At 46.7% G+C, this 16166-nt stretch overlaps 1 protein-coding gene across 4 annotated transcripts in view; it reads left to right on the top strand.

The window, feature by feature from the left end:
* SIDT2 (SID1 transmembrane family member 2) overlaps window positions 1–16166 on the top strand; it is a 230618-nt gene that overhangs the window by 95449 nt on the left and 119003 nt on the right. For all 4 annotated transcript variants that reach the window (XM_085647455.1, XM_085647453.1, XM_085647454.1 and 1 more), the window contains 2 exons: window positions 6941–7012; window positions 10077–10151. In XM_085647455.1, coding sequence (XP_085503581.1) covers window positions 6941–7012; window positions 10077–10151 — 147 coding nt within the window. The remainder of the gene's footprint in view (window positions 1–6940; window positions 7013–10076; window positions 10152–16166) is intronic.

Below are 16166 nucleotides of genomic sequence, written 5' to 3'. Positions count from 1 at the left end.
ATAAAAGGCCTGAGACACATTTTCTCCTAAATCATTAGTGGTGCCACATTGGGACCTTAATTCAGTCTTAATGTTTCTCATGTGTACACCATTCGAAACGATGCATAGCTGATCACTTGCTCTAGACTTTGAAGACTGTCTTCCTCACTATGATTAATTCATCTCATCTCTTGAGTGAGCTTTAAGCACTGTTGGTGCATCCTCTCTAAGCCACCTTCTTTTCAGACAAACTGGTGTTGAGAACTCAGGAAGCCTTCTTGCCTAAAAATGCACATCCTTTTCACTTTAGGCAATCTAGCACCCTCCCTAGGTTATTTGCCTCTTCTCACCCCTCGGAAGAGGAGAAGAAGCTTCGCTGGGTGAAAGAGTCAAGCATGATACTGACGTCAGCACAAATGGTGGCGCTCATATGTGGCTCCGCTCCAATACTTCACGGGCAGCAGAGAGTCAACGTGGCGCTGCATGGCTCCACCTAGAAGCGCCCAGAAGCATTGCTTGAGAAAAGATTTCTCGGTACAGTCTGGCACCTGGGGAGTATTCTAAATTGAGGAACATGCAATTAAATTCACCAGAAAGCGTGTTACGGAAAGTGGGTAACTTGGCCCAGGGTTCTCCAAAGTCGGTCCTGGAATTCCTGATCCATGCCAGATTTTAAAGCATGGCATGGATCCGGCCTTACAGAACCAACTTTGGAGATCCCTAATCCATTGTTACATTGGCTGGGGGCTGCCTAGTTGAGGGATGGCTTTTAGGCACTTCTGAGGCGCCCCTCTTCCTTTATCTTGGGCAGATAAACTTGGTGATTTAAAGCAGCCCCAAATGCCACAAAATAAAGGTTACAAAGATTAGCCTTTGTTCGAAAGGCAGTGGGCGCTGACAGCCAGGCAATGCTTGGAAGTGGTGATGTGAAATAATTCAACCAAAGCACCTGTCATGTGTTCGCCCTCTAGGCCAAATGAAAAGCTGTGCCTGTGGCTGGGCCAGTACTATTCTGGGAGCTGCTCTGTTAAAATGCAGAGCTCAGTAGCAGGCTGGGAGGAAACCCAAGCCAAAGCAACACTGAGGCCTCTCCTTGATTTAGGGGGCTAGTGCATGCCTAAAAATGAACACTCAATCCACCGCTTTTGGCCATTTTTATGTGGTCGGGCTTCATCAACTTTTCTAACGTCTAACTGCTTCTTTATAGAACAGCAGCGAGTCACCTGTCCATTGCCCGAAAACTGTCAAGTTTCTGTATTTACATCTGTGGTTCCCTGTGAACAGAGCATTTATTTAAAATGATCACAAGTGTTTGATAGTGGCTCCAGAGGGAAGGGATGAACCCTGGCCCGTTTGTGTTGGTCAGAAAATGACTTTGCAGCCATTCCTTGCCGGTCTGACTTTTGAAGAAGCTTTAGAAGTATGTTGTGTTCTACATCTCGAGTTGGAGTTTGTAGAATGCTCCAGCTCGTGGAACGTTGGGTGTATTGTGTCATTTCTGAGCTCTTTTGTGGAGCGTTCCACCGGATGTCATTTGGAGCGTGTTCAAACGAGACGACAGCAGTAGCCCTACTACAGGTGTGTATTGTCTACAATTTTTTTTTCTTGAGCCTCAACTTGCCTGCCTGACGTTGATTGCGCCATAACAAAGTAGTACTATGCTATTGTTTTCCCAAAGTGTCCTTCAAAATTGGCATTTCATCCATCCCAATAGGGTTTCATCCATTGCTCTCTTAATTTGTTATTCACACTTTGCTTCTGCCATTCATAGTGCATAGCCTGGGGCAATGGGTCACCCCCCCCCCCTTTCACAAATTGCCACACATCACTTAGAGTAGCTGCATAAACCCTGAGCACATTATTCATATCTGCCTGAAAATAACTCCTTTCCCTTCAGTGACGAATCTGCTTTAAAATGTGGTCTTTGAATTGTATTTATTTTGTATATTAACTTTAAATACAACTATTTTGCTGACTCTTGGGATGCCCAGTAAGAAGGTGATTTATTTTTGTTCTCCCTTTTACTGTTAGAGAGTGCTTAAGTAACATTGTAGCGACCTGTGATTGGAGTGCTTGATTCTGAACGGTCTGTTAAAGGCCTTGGAACTATTACTCGCTGAAACCTGGGTCAGAATTAAAGTAGGGGATGGCTCTCGTGTATCAAGGGAAATCAAAACTACGCAAGGGCTGAATCAGGCATGTGTTTTGGCCCCAACTTTATTTATTTTGTTTCTCTCTGATCTTACTCTTTTACTAAATGATTTAAACTCTCATTCACCTAAATTAGGGGGCTTCCAGCTATAGAACTTATTGTACGCTTATGACCTAGCTCTCATAAGCAGAACCAAGGTCGGTTTACAGCATCTGGTTGATTCAGCTCTTGCTTTCTCTGCAAGAAACGGGCTGACCATCAACAGGAAAAAAACTAAAACATTAATAGTGCAAGGAAAAAAGGAAGCAGAAGCACACCTGATTTATTGGACATGAAAAAATCGAATCAGTAAAAAGCCTCTGGTACCTTGGAGTTCACTTCAATGGGATTGGAGGATACAGTGACCGATTTGAGGAAATAAGGAAGAAAGGTTATGTGTTGGCTTTTGGCATGAGGTCTCTATACAACAAACTAAATGGCCCTATGCTAATGCTAGTTTTGCAGGTGGCACAAGCTAAGATCCTCCCACTCTGACCTTTGGGAGTGAGGTGCTCCGGGGTTGGGATTGTGGCACCTTGGATAAAATGGTACTCAAAATATACAGGTCAGTCTTCCAACTACCACTGAACTGATTACCTGCACAAATTAGGGTGGAGTTTGGCATTGCTAAACAGTTTCAGGCTCGGCAGGAGCCCTTTGCGATTTGTTGTCAGAGGCTAAGGATGGCACCAGAGGGCTCCTTGGGCTGCCCTCTTTGGCACAAACTGGAACTTAAGTTAATCTCTCCAACATGGGTCTACTTAAATCTGGCCTTGTGCACTCTTGGCCTAACACGCTACATTTTATAAAACTAGACTTTATAAATTGACACTTGCACATTAACGTTTCACATTGCATTGTCCTAGAGCGCTCAAATGAGCATTTGTGCTTTCACTTCAAAATGGACTCGCTTCAGGGTCGCACTGCTTTCTTAGATTCCATCTTTCTTTGATTTCAAGATAAGTACTCACATTTTGAAACGGGTTTTAATTGATTTTATTGCCCTGAATTTATGACAGCGGTTCCATTTTACTTGTTTCTGTATAGGTGTTTATCATGTATTATATTGCAACGGTTTTTATTAATCAAGCAATAAAATAGTTATTTGAAAGTGCTTGAATATGTAATGATTCAATCTTGCCTCTTTTACAAATAATATTAATCAAGTGCATGTCACAACTGAAAGTTTTTTGTTTTATTTTAAACATAACTAGCGAAACCGTCACAACAGTAAACTTCTTTTAAATGTAAGATTTTTAATGCAAGCATATGGCAGCCACTTTTGTTTTTTCTGTTTTATTTGAAACATATGCTTGCAGTTAAAAAAAAAAAAAAGGAATTAATCATTACATAGCTTGCTAAGGCTAGACCGATTTGCTTTATCAGTGCTTGTGTTGTCCTTGTTTCCTATTGAGTTGGGTGTTTGGGTGCTTCTTGTGCCAAGAACCTAATAATAGTATACTGCAATTTACACTACCACACTCTGTCTTTGACTTGTCAGCGATGGTAATCAGTTTACGAGATCCGCATGGCAGAAAAGTGCCCAGGTTAAATATGCCAAGCTCCATGTGAAACAAAGCATTTTATTGAGCTGCACAAATATTGACCAAACACTGTTATACCAATATACAATGGCCTCACCATACACTGCAAAACACAACATTAATTTGTAAAGAGAGCCTATATTTTGAAAACTTTTGGTAGTATAACTGATTTCATCGCCTTCTTTATCAAAAAGGGACACAAGCCTCTCGACTAAGAGAACCCTAACATCTCTGTGCAAATGAGTAACGGACATTTCATGCATTTTTTCCTAGGACAATTGTAGATCATTTCTGTTTTAAAAAAAAGATTATAATTAGAAATAAAAAGTAGAACAATTTCTACTTTTTCAATTGGCAAAAATAAAATCAAAGACGGTGGAGTAGCTCTGGAGGTGTAATTTCTCAGATCCTTTTGAAACAAAAAGTGAAGAATCTGAGTTCAAAACAAATTAGATAAAGTGGGAATATGACCATAACTGTTGCTGTTCGGACATAATTCTTTAGATTCCAAAACATTACCAACCACTTACATTTTCCAGGGGAAAGTAGGTGGAAGGGATTAATTAAAAAAAAAAAATTAACATGTGGGTAAGACTTGTTTAGGAATTAATCATGTTTATTATGTGGGCACAAAAACAAATACACAGCTATACCGCCTACATCTGTGCGCCGACAGAGCGAAAACTGTAGAGATAGACACACCGCATAGGTCTACATCCCGGAGGCCGACCTCGCAGTGAAAGTAAGCCAAAGTAAGCCAGGTAGGCGCAAATGTAAGCACCACTTTTATCTAACAAAACAACAGGAATAAAGAAACAAACCCCCCACCCATAACCTCCCCCCACCCGCCCTCCGCATCACTTCAGATCAGACAAGGCTGTCATTCGTGTCTCCACCTAGGGGTCGCAGAGCCAGTTAGTCATTTCCCACTGCGCCTGGAGGCTCTAGAGGTACGAGGCGCAAGATTTTCAAATATTTCGGGCACGTAACTTCCCTCATATCTTTAGTGAGGATCTGCAAAAAGGGAGCCCATAGCTTCGGAAACTCCGTGCCTTTCAGGGACATCCGCTCCATCGCTAAGAGTTGCCAAAGCTTCTGGATCCAGTCTCGAGGATCTGGAATCGTCAGCAACCCCCAATGCGCTAAGACCACCTGTTGCGCTGCCAGCAAAGGCATCGCTATTTGTTTACCTCTTAGCGATTTCAGCGGGAAGAACTTATTATGGGGAAGACCTAGCAAGGTGTGCTCAGGCGCACGCGGCAGAAGGATCTGGAAAGCTGCATCGATATCATCAATTATTGCATTCCAATAGCGCACTAGTTTGGGGCAGCGCCACAGCAAATGCACCAGAGTGCCCACAGAACCACGCCCTCGCCAGCAGAGATCTGATTTGGATTTGTCCCACTTCTTGATGCGCACTGGTGTATAATACCAATGAGTAACCACCTTATAGGCAGATTCGGCCCCTGCTGTGTTGGAAGCAGTATGATGTGCCCTATAAAAAATGTGGTCCCACTCCTTGTGTAACAAGGGCCTCCCCAGGTCAATTTCCCACCGAACCTGCGCTTTGGTGTGGCGCTGCTGCGCTTGCGAGGTGATTAGGGCATAGAGTTCAGAGATGAGTTTATGATCATCCGTCTTACACCCCAGCCATTTTTCGAAGGATGTCAGGGGACGGGACATTAGCGCAAAATTCTCAGGTCGCGTAACCCAGTGCACAACTTGCGCGTAGGGAAAGGCATCGGCCTCCAACAACGCATGATCCCTGCGCAATTGAGGAAAGGGTATCACAACCCCGCGATCAAACAAGGCACCCATCTGCTTACAACCCTCCTCCCTCCATCGTTGGAAGATCTAGGATGCGCAACCTGGCGGACAGTCGGGGTTTTCGACTAAAGGGGACAAGGGAGAGGGAAACGTCGTACACCCCTTCGAGCCCGCAAGGCGGTCCCACACCTTAAGAGTCGGGGGACGTAATCGGAGAAGAGTATAGCCCCCACGCTCTGTGCCGACGTGGAAGCCAGAGCTCCCGCCATATGTTCCGGCCAGCCACCGTCTGATCCATAAAATTTCAGTGCGTGCTGGAAAGCGGTCTGTTCCACTCCGCGATGAAGCGAAGGCATGTTGCCTGGTAGTAGGTGCGCATAATCGGGAAGCCAAGCCCTCCCTGCACTTTCGGGGAGGTCACATGAGCAAGCGCAAGGTGTGATTTCTTATTGACCCACAGGAATCTATTAAGCAGCCCCTGGAGTTTGCGAAGGGTACCCGGTGGCGGGCTCAAAGGGAGCATTTGGAAGATATAAAGGATACACGGCAGAACCGTCATCTTCACCGCCGCCAGCCTGCCAAACCATGCCAGCTTGAGACGAGACCAGGCTACCAGGGCCTTGGTTGTCTGTTCCAGCAACAGAGAGTAGTTAAGAGCGGCTGTTTTAGCAATAGAAGGGGTCAAACGAATGTCGAGATAGGTAATATCCGTGGATACCCACTGAAAGTGAAAGTCTTGCTGGAGGTCCTGAACCTCTGTCTCTGGAATAGAGATATTAAGAATTTGTGACTTTGAGAAGTTGACCTTAAATCCCGCTAACCTTCCAAAGGTAGAAAGCCCTGTCGTCCGGTACTGCAGAGTCGTCCGCGGCTGTGTAAGGGAGAGGATGATGTCATCAGCATACATACTAATTTTATGGGTGTCCGCTCCGAACTTCAAACCCACCACATCAGGATTGGAATGAATGTGCTGAGCAAAAGGCTCCATATAGAGCGCGAACAGGAGGGGGGGGATAAGGGGCAGCCTTGTTGCGTGCCCCGGACAATAGGGAACATGGGGGATTTGCAGCCATTAACTCAAACCGCCGCTCTGGGGGAGGGGTTTAGGCAGCGCACCCATCGAATGAAATTGTCCCCGAAGCCGAATGCACGGAGCACCGCAAATAAGTAATCCCAGTCCACCCGATCAAAGGCCTTCTCCGCGTTGATTGACAGCAGGAAGACCGGGGTATGCGATCTATGGACAAAGTCGATGGGGTACAATAACCTCTTGGTGTGGTAAGACTTGTTTAAAGGAGTCTCAATGAAAGATGTTTACACTTATTTTCTGAGAAGCCTTCATGGTAATACTATTATGTGCAGTTTGCAAAATGACAAATCCAAGTCCCCATGAATATGAGACCGGAATATGTCTGCCCTTATCCTTATGCCATTTAATTTGTTCTGATCTACATTCCAGGGAAGCCGAAAGTATGTCCTGGCACCTTCTGTGGAAGTCCTCAATATGAAGGTTATGGATACGGATCTTTGGGTATGTGTTTTTGTTCTGTGGGGGTGATAAAAAGGCATGTTGGGCAGTGCTCTACTGTTCTGCATATCTCGGTTTGTGTGAAACGTCACCTTGGTCGTTGCTGATGGGTTCTAAATGTATGGCAGTCTTGGCTTTGGAGAATTCCTTGCTCTATTACTCTCAACCTCTTTAATACCAGGATTGGTGTGCATTCTGATTGTTTAAAGACTTAAGTTTCCTTTGGTACGGGCACCTTCCTTTCAGGGTGGTGTTCCGTTCAGAGATGAGACTGATGGATTGTCTAGTTCTCATGGACTTCGTAAGAGGTTTTTTTCTGAAAGCTCTATGTGCTTTGGGTACAAAATAAGTGGCTCTGTTAACCTTGGTTCTCAGTCTGTTGAATGTCCTCTGTTGACTCTCACTCTCTCTCACTCTTTCACTCTCTCTGCCATATCTTTGTTAAAACTGCCACTTTATGGGAGGAGAAGGAGTCCTGTGGAAGAGGGCCTAGCTACATTCAGTCTTCAGCGACCTTTCTTCAGTAGACATTGTAGGAAGCCGGCTTTCTATATAGACTATCAAAACGAGGTACACTGTGTGCAGGCAACCCTTATTGGTTAACAAAGGCACAAGTAAACCAAAACGCTCTATTTTGTGTTGGTATGGGAGAGCAGTTTAGGCTTAATAGAGGGTAGTGCTAAGCATTTGTTGTGCTCACAGAGACAATAAACGAGACACACTCTTAAAAATAAATCCTAAACCAATTAGAGAAAAAGAATACATTTTTATATACATTTGAACACCGAGAACTTCAGAATCAAGTAAGTACTTTTAGAATTATTGATTTTTACAGGGAAGTAAAATGTTCACTTAAATGCGTCTTTACGCAGTAATGTTTTCCTGTGGTTAAAAATGCATGTACTGCATATGGTTACTTGCATGAGGTTTCTTGCGGTTCCCTTAATGACTTCAGGTGGTAGGGGGCCAAGGTCCAAAGAACTAATAGCAGTCGGTCTTTACTTGTCTTGGAGTGTCCGGGTGGGTAGGTGCTGGTCAGGTTGGTAGCTTTGCGAGCTGCATCAAATGAGAGGGGCACCTAGAAACAGGCTGCAGAGGGGGATTTGGTGACAAGTTACGGGAGCTCCCTATGTGGGGGTGGGGGGGGGGTCAGTTCGTGAGGGCCCTAGGAGCAAAGAAGCACAGTCGGATTTCGAAACCTGGGCAGGGGTTCTTGGGTGCAGATTGGTTAGGCCGGCTGTGCTTGTGCGTCACAGGCGCTCATGGTTGTCATTCCTTGCCTGCCAGTTGAGGGGACAAGAACAGGATAGCTGGGCGACTCTAGAAGTGGGTCTCTGCAGTTCTGACGTCCTTCGACGGCTGCTCGGTCTTGGTGTAGTTGGAGTCTGAACTGGACTCAAACAGGCTTTGGTTGCTGCAAGGGATCCCTTACCCCGGGTATTAGTGCTGTGCGTTTCCGTTTGGGCCTGGCGTCTTCTCACTTGGTGGGAAGACTTATCTGCCCTTCTGGAGCACAGAGACCTCTTCCTGGGGGGGCTGCTGTGTCAGTCGATCCGGGGGGGCGGTAGAACGGTATACCAGACTTTGCTGTTTGGTGCCTGCAGGCTGCCGGGGAGCAGCTCCTCTACTCCAAGAAAAATTGCTGGCAATTTGCAAAGTACTGGCAACCCACGGGGATCTTGGCAGATGCACAGGGGCAAGACAAGTTGGTTTATCGCGATTGTCGGCACAGGTGTAGGCAGGCAGGGTTTGATGCGAAAAAGTATGCAGCTGATCCTTCACTCTTCTTTGTACTCTTCATCTTGTGTCTATTGAATCTGAGTTCCTGGCGTCAGGGGTGTCACCTAAACACTCAATTTAGGGGAGTTCAGGGGAGAGTGAGTTAGTAGTCTCCTGCTTACCTATGGGGTGTCTACCCCCCACCCCCACATATGACCATTTCCTGTGGGGAGTGGGCATAACACTGACCCAGTGTATCTAAGTTCATGAAAAACCAAGATGGTGGAATTCTCTGTTTCGTGTTCGCTTCAGGTAGCCCACCGTAGAGGTGGATCAAGTTTGATAGTGAACACTCCTCCACCTAACAAATTTTCCAACCTATCCTGACGCCAAATGGACCTCGGACAGGGGGTGGAATTTTCCTTGTCTGGGTGAAGCTGGGGGTCACATATCAAAGACTGCAGAGGCCTTTGAAGCCTCCTGCCCTGATATGCTGATTATTAGCCATCCTCCTCCTCCTCAGAGGTGACAACACCACCGACTGGAGCAGACACTGTTTCTGACCTCTGAGAGCATGGGTTTTCACCTGCAGAGGGTCAGAAACCGGTCTGTGGTGGCAGGCTGGGCTGCACTAGAAGTTTGTAGGTTTTCAGGGAGCACCTCTAAGGTAACCTCTAGGCGTGTGTCTTAACTGGTATCAGTATGGGTTTGGGTATGGGTTTATTAAGACAAGGTGTTTGATACTAAATACCATAGTTTTCAGTAAAGCCATCATGTTGCTGGGGATCTCATAATGTACGCAAGATGGCTTCCCTGTTCACTTGTACTATCTAGTAATTGGACTAGATTGCACTGGGGCATATCATCTCAAGCAGATATGTCCTCACATGTAATATAATGCACCCTGCCTTATGGCTGGAAGGCCTAAGGCGTATACATATATTTCATGCAGTGTCTGGGGACATGGCACACAGGGTGTGTGTCATGTCATGTTTTCACTTTTGTCTTCATGAGTTTGGTGGTGGGTCACTTAGGGTGGCACAGTGCATGCTGCAGCCCTTAGGTACCCTCTTTAGTACCCATGCCTTAGGTATCAGGGGTACCATTTACTATGGACTTACAGGGGTGCTAAAGGTCTATCCAATTGTGGAACAATTGCACAGTTATGTGGTTTTTGGGAAGATCACTGGCACCAGTGACCTGGTTAGCAGGAAACAAGTACTCTTCAGTCAAAGTTCCATCAAATACCAGGCACAACATGAGGGTGACCATGTCAAAAAGGGGCACTTTCCTACAGACCTTTACACCTTGCACTTCATTTCACTTTCTGTGCTACCCTATATTTCAGATAACGGTTCCACTGCCAGCACCGATGCGATTTCAGACAGCTTGGTGTCCTCTGAAGGTACTTACGGCTACACAGGTAAGCGCAAGCACTACGAGGGATCCGAAGTTATTGTCATTCCATTTGGGGCTCTTGTTAACACAAAATAGTTCAAAAATATACATACATACAAACATATATATAGATAGATAGATAGATAGATAGATAGATAGATAGATATAAAATTCACTGAAAATAATAAATGTTAACGTGACGTTATAGGTAGGTGTTGAAATGGCTAAAAAATAACATTTAAAATATAAAAGAAACACTGAAATTCACTGGTGACTGAGCTAACCATCAGTAATGCTCTTGCCATGTATTGCTTATGACCTCATATATTACATCATTCATCACATGTTAAATGGCAATGATGACATCATAGATGTAAATAAAAAAAAGAGAGCCCAATTGTTTCAAAAGGACTAACCCTTATAAAGGAAAGAAAACTATAGGTTTTCTTGTAATACCCTCACCCACTAGGGTTTCTCCTTGGTAGCATGCTTCATCATCAGGTCTATCCTGTTTTGCTGAGGAACGAGGCGTGCTATTACCTACGAGATACTCGGGAGAACATTGGGTATATCCAAATGAAAAAGGAGATGGAAAACGATAGGAGTGGAAAGCTTTTATGGAGAGTGAGATTAAAAATACCTGCCCAGTAGGTCAACCACTATTTATGCTGTTCTCTAGTCCATGTAGTTAAAACCAAGGGGTAAATGAAAGGGAAGGCTTAAATGTGCCTGCGTTTCTAAAAGCCGAACCCTATTGGCTTTTAATCAGGTCCAAGGGAAACACTCCTTGATACCACTCCTGTTATGCTAATTACACACACACTGCATGCCAAACACTAATATTTTAGTTTGTACACCACCTACTTGGTAATGACTACATGTGGTCAAGGTGAAAGAAACCAAGCTGACCCACAGGGGGCAAGCTGTGAGGAAAGAGCAGTTCCAATGGAGTTCTAGTCCCTGAATACAGGCATTGTGTGGGTGTTGTATGAGGATGGGGTGGGGTGTGTGACTGTATCAATGGCGCTGGGTAGATCCAGAAGTGTGAGGGCAATGGTGTCTCCTCTGTCCATGGCCAGTCAGATGTCCGCGATGGCGATGAGGGTAGTTTCAGAAGCCAGATTGAGTGGTGTTGAGGAGGTTGTGATTGAGGTGGACAGCTAGATGTTTGCTCATGTGCTTCTCCATAACTTTCGTCGGTCAAGGTAGCAGTGAGATTGGCAGTGTGATTGGACGGAAGTTGACTAGTGAGGGTTTCTTAAGGAGCGGTAGAACTGTGACATGTTCCAGGCATCTGGGAAGGTGGTTTCGTTGATGAAGTTGTTTATGTGGTCACAGGTGATGGCCGTTTTCATGTGGTTGGTGATAGAAAATTGGCCGCAGGTGTAGCATGTTGAAATGCTTCAAGTCCATAAACCCTATAGGACACTGTCCCAATGCCTGACTCTCGTGATCAGTGATGTCCTTTACCATGTCATGAGGTAATATGTGAGGTTATAAGCAGTGCATGGTGGGGGTGCAAGCTAAAATAAGCACAGTAAAGTAATAACTTTTTAATATCAGTGTTTTTTTCCTAGTAATTAAACAGAATTTTATTCACATTTCACCACCTAACTACATAAAGTGTTGGAGTTTATATGAATTAGAAAAATAATGTCTAATTCAGATATGCTTATGCTGGCATGATTAGGCTGCACACAGCATGCATTGACATCTGTTTGTAAATACAGAAAGAAATGTGCATTTTTATTTTATGTGAACCGGCCTTTTTCCACGTGCATGTGTTCCTCTGTGTTCGTATCCATTTTTAGAAAAATACAGCTTTATTTATCGTGCTTATTGAATAAACAATATTTGTTTTAATTTGTGTTATTCTTGAGGAAACTATGTTCAGGATGTTCCTTTCTTTGTAACTTTCAAGGTACTTTGTTTGAGTATTTCTTTTGAACTATTAATTTGCTGCACCGTCTGCTGTATTTCTATATTAATTAAACACCATGTTATTTCCTTCATTTCCTATGACACATCATTCATTATTATGCAGCAAAGTAGGTAGTCCTAGATACATTTTATTGAAAGTATCTTCTGTATTAGAAACTTCTTTGGCTTACTAGAATGATACGTTGCTAATTTTACCCAATAAAAATGGTATTTTTGGTAGATGTGCCAGACGTTTTCCTACTTTTTTATCTGTGCTGACTGTGCTAGTCTGTCATTTGAGTTATTCTTAGACTTATGCTTTACTTGCTTAGAGAGCAGACTCTGTCAATCCTCTTCCTTACATATATTTGGTTCTGGGTGGTTACTTGATTTGGGGAGAGACCTTCTGTTGATCCTCTTGCTTTATTTCGATTTACTATTGAGAGATTTATTGCTGATTCCCGGACTAACTACCTTTTGCTTTCTGTAATGATCTTAAAACCTTTGGTGCTTTGTCTTTGAATCTTGTCTTGTGGAGGTTTTTTTTTATTGGCTTTGGACTGTGTTTTATGAAGACACAGAAAATCCTGATCCTGCTCATTGTCCCTCTTAGTTATTTTAATAAGAGAGCTGTCAACATTTTGGTAGAGAATGCTGGCATTGAGACAATCCAATTATCAAAAATAACACTAATTAACCTATTACTGATTCATTTTGGTGGTGAAAAATTGAAGTATCATGGAGATTTTGGATTATTGCTACAGTATCCAGGTGTTGTCTAAGTATTGGATTTGGTAAATATCAATCCGGCTTTGCGCGGTTAATATTGATGATTTTCGAAAGTTCATGTGAAGGTTTTGGATTAAAGGAGAACTTGAGTTAGATATATTGTCTGCTGAACAAACGTGTGGCGCCAGGTTAATTATAATTTGCAGTCTATCAGGTCGTTAGCAGTCTAGTTGTGAACAAGAACTAATCTGGAGTAGTGGTGTTTATTCTGTGTGCGAGGATAGACCACACTGATTCCAAAGATAAGTTGTCGCAGAACGAAAACCTATTTTCGGGTGTGCTTTTAAGGTGCTTTTACCTTTTTCATGGTGAATTTGATTTTCGTCCAGTGTCATTGGTAGGCATTCAAAAAGGTTTATGTGCTTTAGTTTATTGATATTGCGTATTATCTGTAGGTTGTGTTTTGAAACCATATTGTGATTGATTACGTGTGTCTTGCACATTGTGAAGTTTGGTTGAGTCTGTAGTGAGTGTGTTTATGGCAAACTCTGAGAAACATTTTCATGTAGGAGAAGTTCACCCCCAGTTGGAAGTGCTGTAAATGAGATGCTGCTACGTCATGGGTTGCATACCTGATCTGAAAGAAACACGTTAGTTAGATTCCTTACCTTAGAATATCCCCAGGCGTCAGGCTGGATCCGGAAAGATTTTTCGTCAGCAGTACACTTGTGCGTCGGTAGGTGTCATCTGCGACTCCGCGATCGTCGTCGGCGTCGTGATCGCCGGGATGACTTCGTCGGAGTACTTAGACGCCGCCCTCGCACGCTGACGTCAGTTCTTCTTTTTTCCGCGCCAGTAAGCGCAGATCCGGGAAGAGCATACCCTTTAGTCACTTTTTGACTAACTTTTTGGACTCTTTTGGTCTATTCCTTCGAGTCGACCTGGACTCCTGGTACCGGTAGGGATGCCCGGGTTCAAGCCGTGTGATGCCTGTCACCGACTGATGTTGGTTACCGACCCCCACCATCGGTGACTCTACTGCCTTGGGGCCGACCATGATGACAAGTCAGGCCTTGACCTCGAAGGCTAGGTGGGAGCAGTCCCACAAGCTCCTCGAGATCCGACAGTCGGCTCCGTGCCGCTCGAGGTCCCGGTCAAGGAGGAGGTCGACGGACCGGTCGCGGTGCCGAAGTCATCATCGCTCGTCGGGTTCGAAGTCCTCGCATTCAGGTAAGTCGAGGCACAGTAAGAAGTTGTCGAAGAAGCGGCACCGCTCTTCTGACTCCCCTCGCCGGTCACGTGACTCGGCTGAGGGTCCGGGTGGCACCACCCACGCGGCTCCGTCTGAGCCGCAGGAGTCGCGTCCGGCCCTATACCCTCCGGTCTCTGGGCCTAATGCGACTCCGGGCGAGATTCGGGACCTCCTCGTGGCCATGAGGTGTCTCACTCCACCGTCGCGGCCTGCCGGCGTGCCTTCGGGCCCCGCAGGTCCGACTGCGAGGCCTAGCGAGCCGGCGGCTTTGGCCCCGGTGCCGTCGTCTACTTCGGTCCCGACCCCGCAGGTCCCCGTGGGATCCAGGCCTGGATCCCGGTCGACGCCGGTTGACCTTAAGACTCCTCCGCCGGTGCCGACCCCTATGGTCCCGCCCCCGGCGCCGTCTTCGGACGACGCCGTCCCCAGTTTCAGCCCTGGTCCGGCGTCGGAACGGCGCCGTCCGGCGCTGTCTCCGGCGCCGATGGATGAGCGTTTCATCTACCACCCGGCTCCATCCTTTCTACCTGTATACCAGGAGACGGATGAAGGGGAGGACTGGGTGGGGTCTGAGGACCCTCTGGCACAGCAGTGCCAGTTAAGTCAGGACTGGGCAGACCAGCTGGGGGATGCCAGTGGTCTCGACACTTCGCCTGACACTGGCTTCATCTCTCCTCCTTCCGTGGCTACGGAGGAGGGTGCGACTTATTCTGTGGTGCTGCGCAGGGCTGACAAGGCCCTTCACCTGGAGCACCCTGCAGCTGCCGTGAGGACTAACCTCCTCACTGAGGTGCTTTAACCGCCCGTAAGCTCTTCGGAGCCTTTACTGCAGTTCAATGAGGCCCTCACTGACGTTCTGATGAGCACTTGGTCCAAGCCCTCCACAGTCACTCCTGTGGACTGGAACGCGTCCAGCGCCACCGTCCTGCTCCGGGCGACCCCAGCTTTCTGTCAGTGCACCCCACCCCTGAGAGTCTGGTTATCCAGGCCTCTACGTCCCAGACCGCCTTCCCGTCCGCTCTTCCGGATCGGGAATCCAAAAGGTTAGAGCAGTTTGGGAAGAAACTGTTTTCCTCCCTCAGTTTGGGGTTGCGGTCTATTAATACCACGTGCCTTTTGGACCGTTATTCCCACTCCTTGTGGGATACGGTGGCGGACGTGCTGCCCAAGTGTCCGGTGGAGGCCCGCCCAGGCTCGTGCTGAGGGGCGGGATGCTGCACGGTACTCCATTCGGTGTGGACTTGACACCACAGACTCGCTAGGCAGAGCGATTGCGAGAACTGTGGCGATTCGTCGTCCCGCCTGGCTGAAGTCCACAAATTTTTCAGAGAATGTCCAGAGCACACTCATGGACATGCCCTTAGATGGCCGTCGCCCTTTTGGCGACAAAGCGGACAGTGCGCTGGAGTGCTTTAAGGACTCCAGGGCTACGAGCAAGTCCTTGGGCCTCTCGGCCCCGCGCCTGCAAACTTCCGCTTTTGGCCCCTTTTGTGGCCAAGGAAGGGGCGCCCCCACACGTCCATCTAGCCACAGGCTGCAGAACCAGCCTCAACTCGGTCGCGGACGTGGATTCTGCCGTGGGGGAGCAGGGGGACAGAGAGCCGGTCAGTCCACATCTGCTCCCGCAGCATCTACCTCAAAGCCTTCCTATTCCGACCTTTCAGGCCCATTCCATGCCAGTGGGAGGCAGAGTTTGCCATCACCTGCTCGACTGGCGTACCATCACGTCGGACAGGTGGGTGCTGCAAATTGTCCAAAGGGGCTACTCCCTCCCCTTCGAGATGACCCCTCCAGCCATGCCACCGCAATACCACGGCATGTCGGGGGATCACTTGCAACTTCTACAGGAGGAAGTTACGGCCCTCTTGGCCAAGGGGGCAATCGAGCGCGTTCCTGGCCCAGAAGTAGGACGGGGTTGTTACTCCCACTACTTTCTGGTTCCCAAGAAGGGCAAAGGGGGCCTACGACCTATCTTGGACCTCAGGAGCGTCAACGCATTCCTCCGGAAGGAGAAGTCCAAAAAGCTCACTTTAGCTCAGGTTCTGTCTGCCCTAGACCCTGGAGACTGGATGGTAGCGTTGGACTTGCAGGACGCGTATTTCCACATCCCCGTCCTGCCGGCCCGCCGGCGTTACTGCC

This window comes from Triturus cristatus, chromosome 3_2, assembly GCF_964204655.1.
Source record: "Triturus cristatus chromosome 3_2, aTriCri1.1, whole genome shotgun sequence".
NCBI classification, from domain to species: domain Eukaryota; kingdom Metazoa; phylum Chordata; class Amphibia; order Caudata; family Salamandridae; genus Triturus; species Triturus cristatus.
Note: the sequence above shows the minus strand (reverse complement) of the source record. Positions and strands in the feature narration are given on the sequence as shown.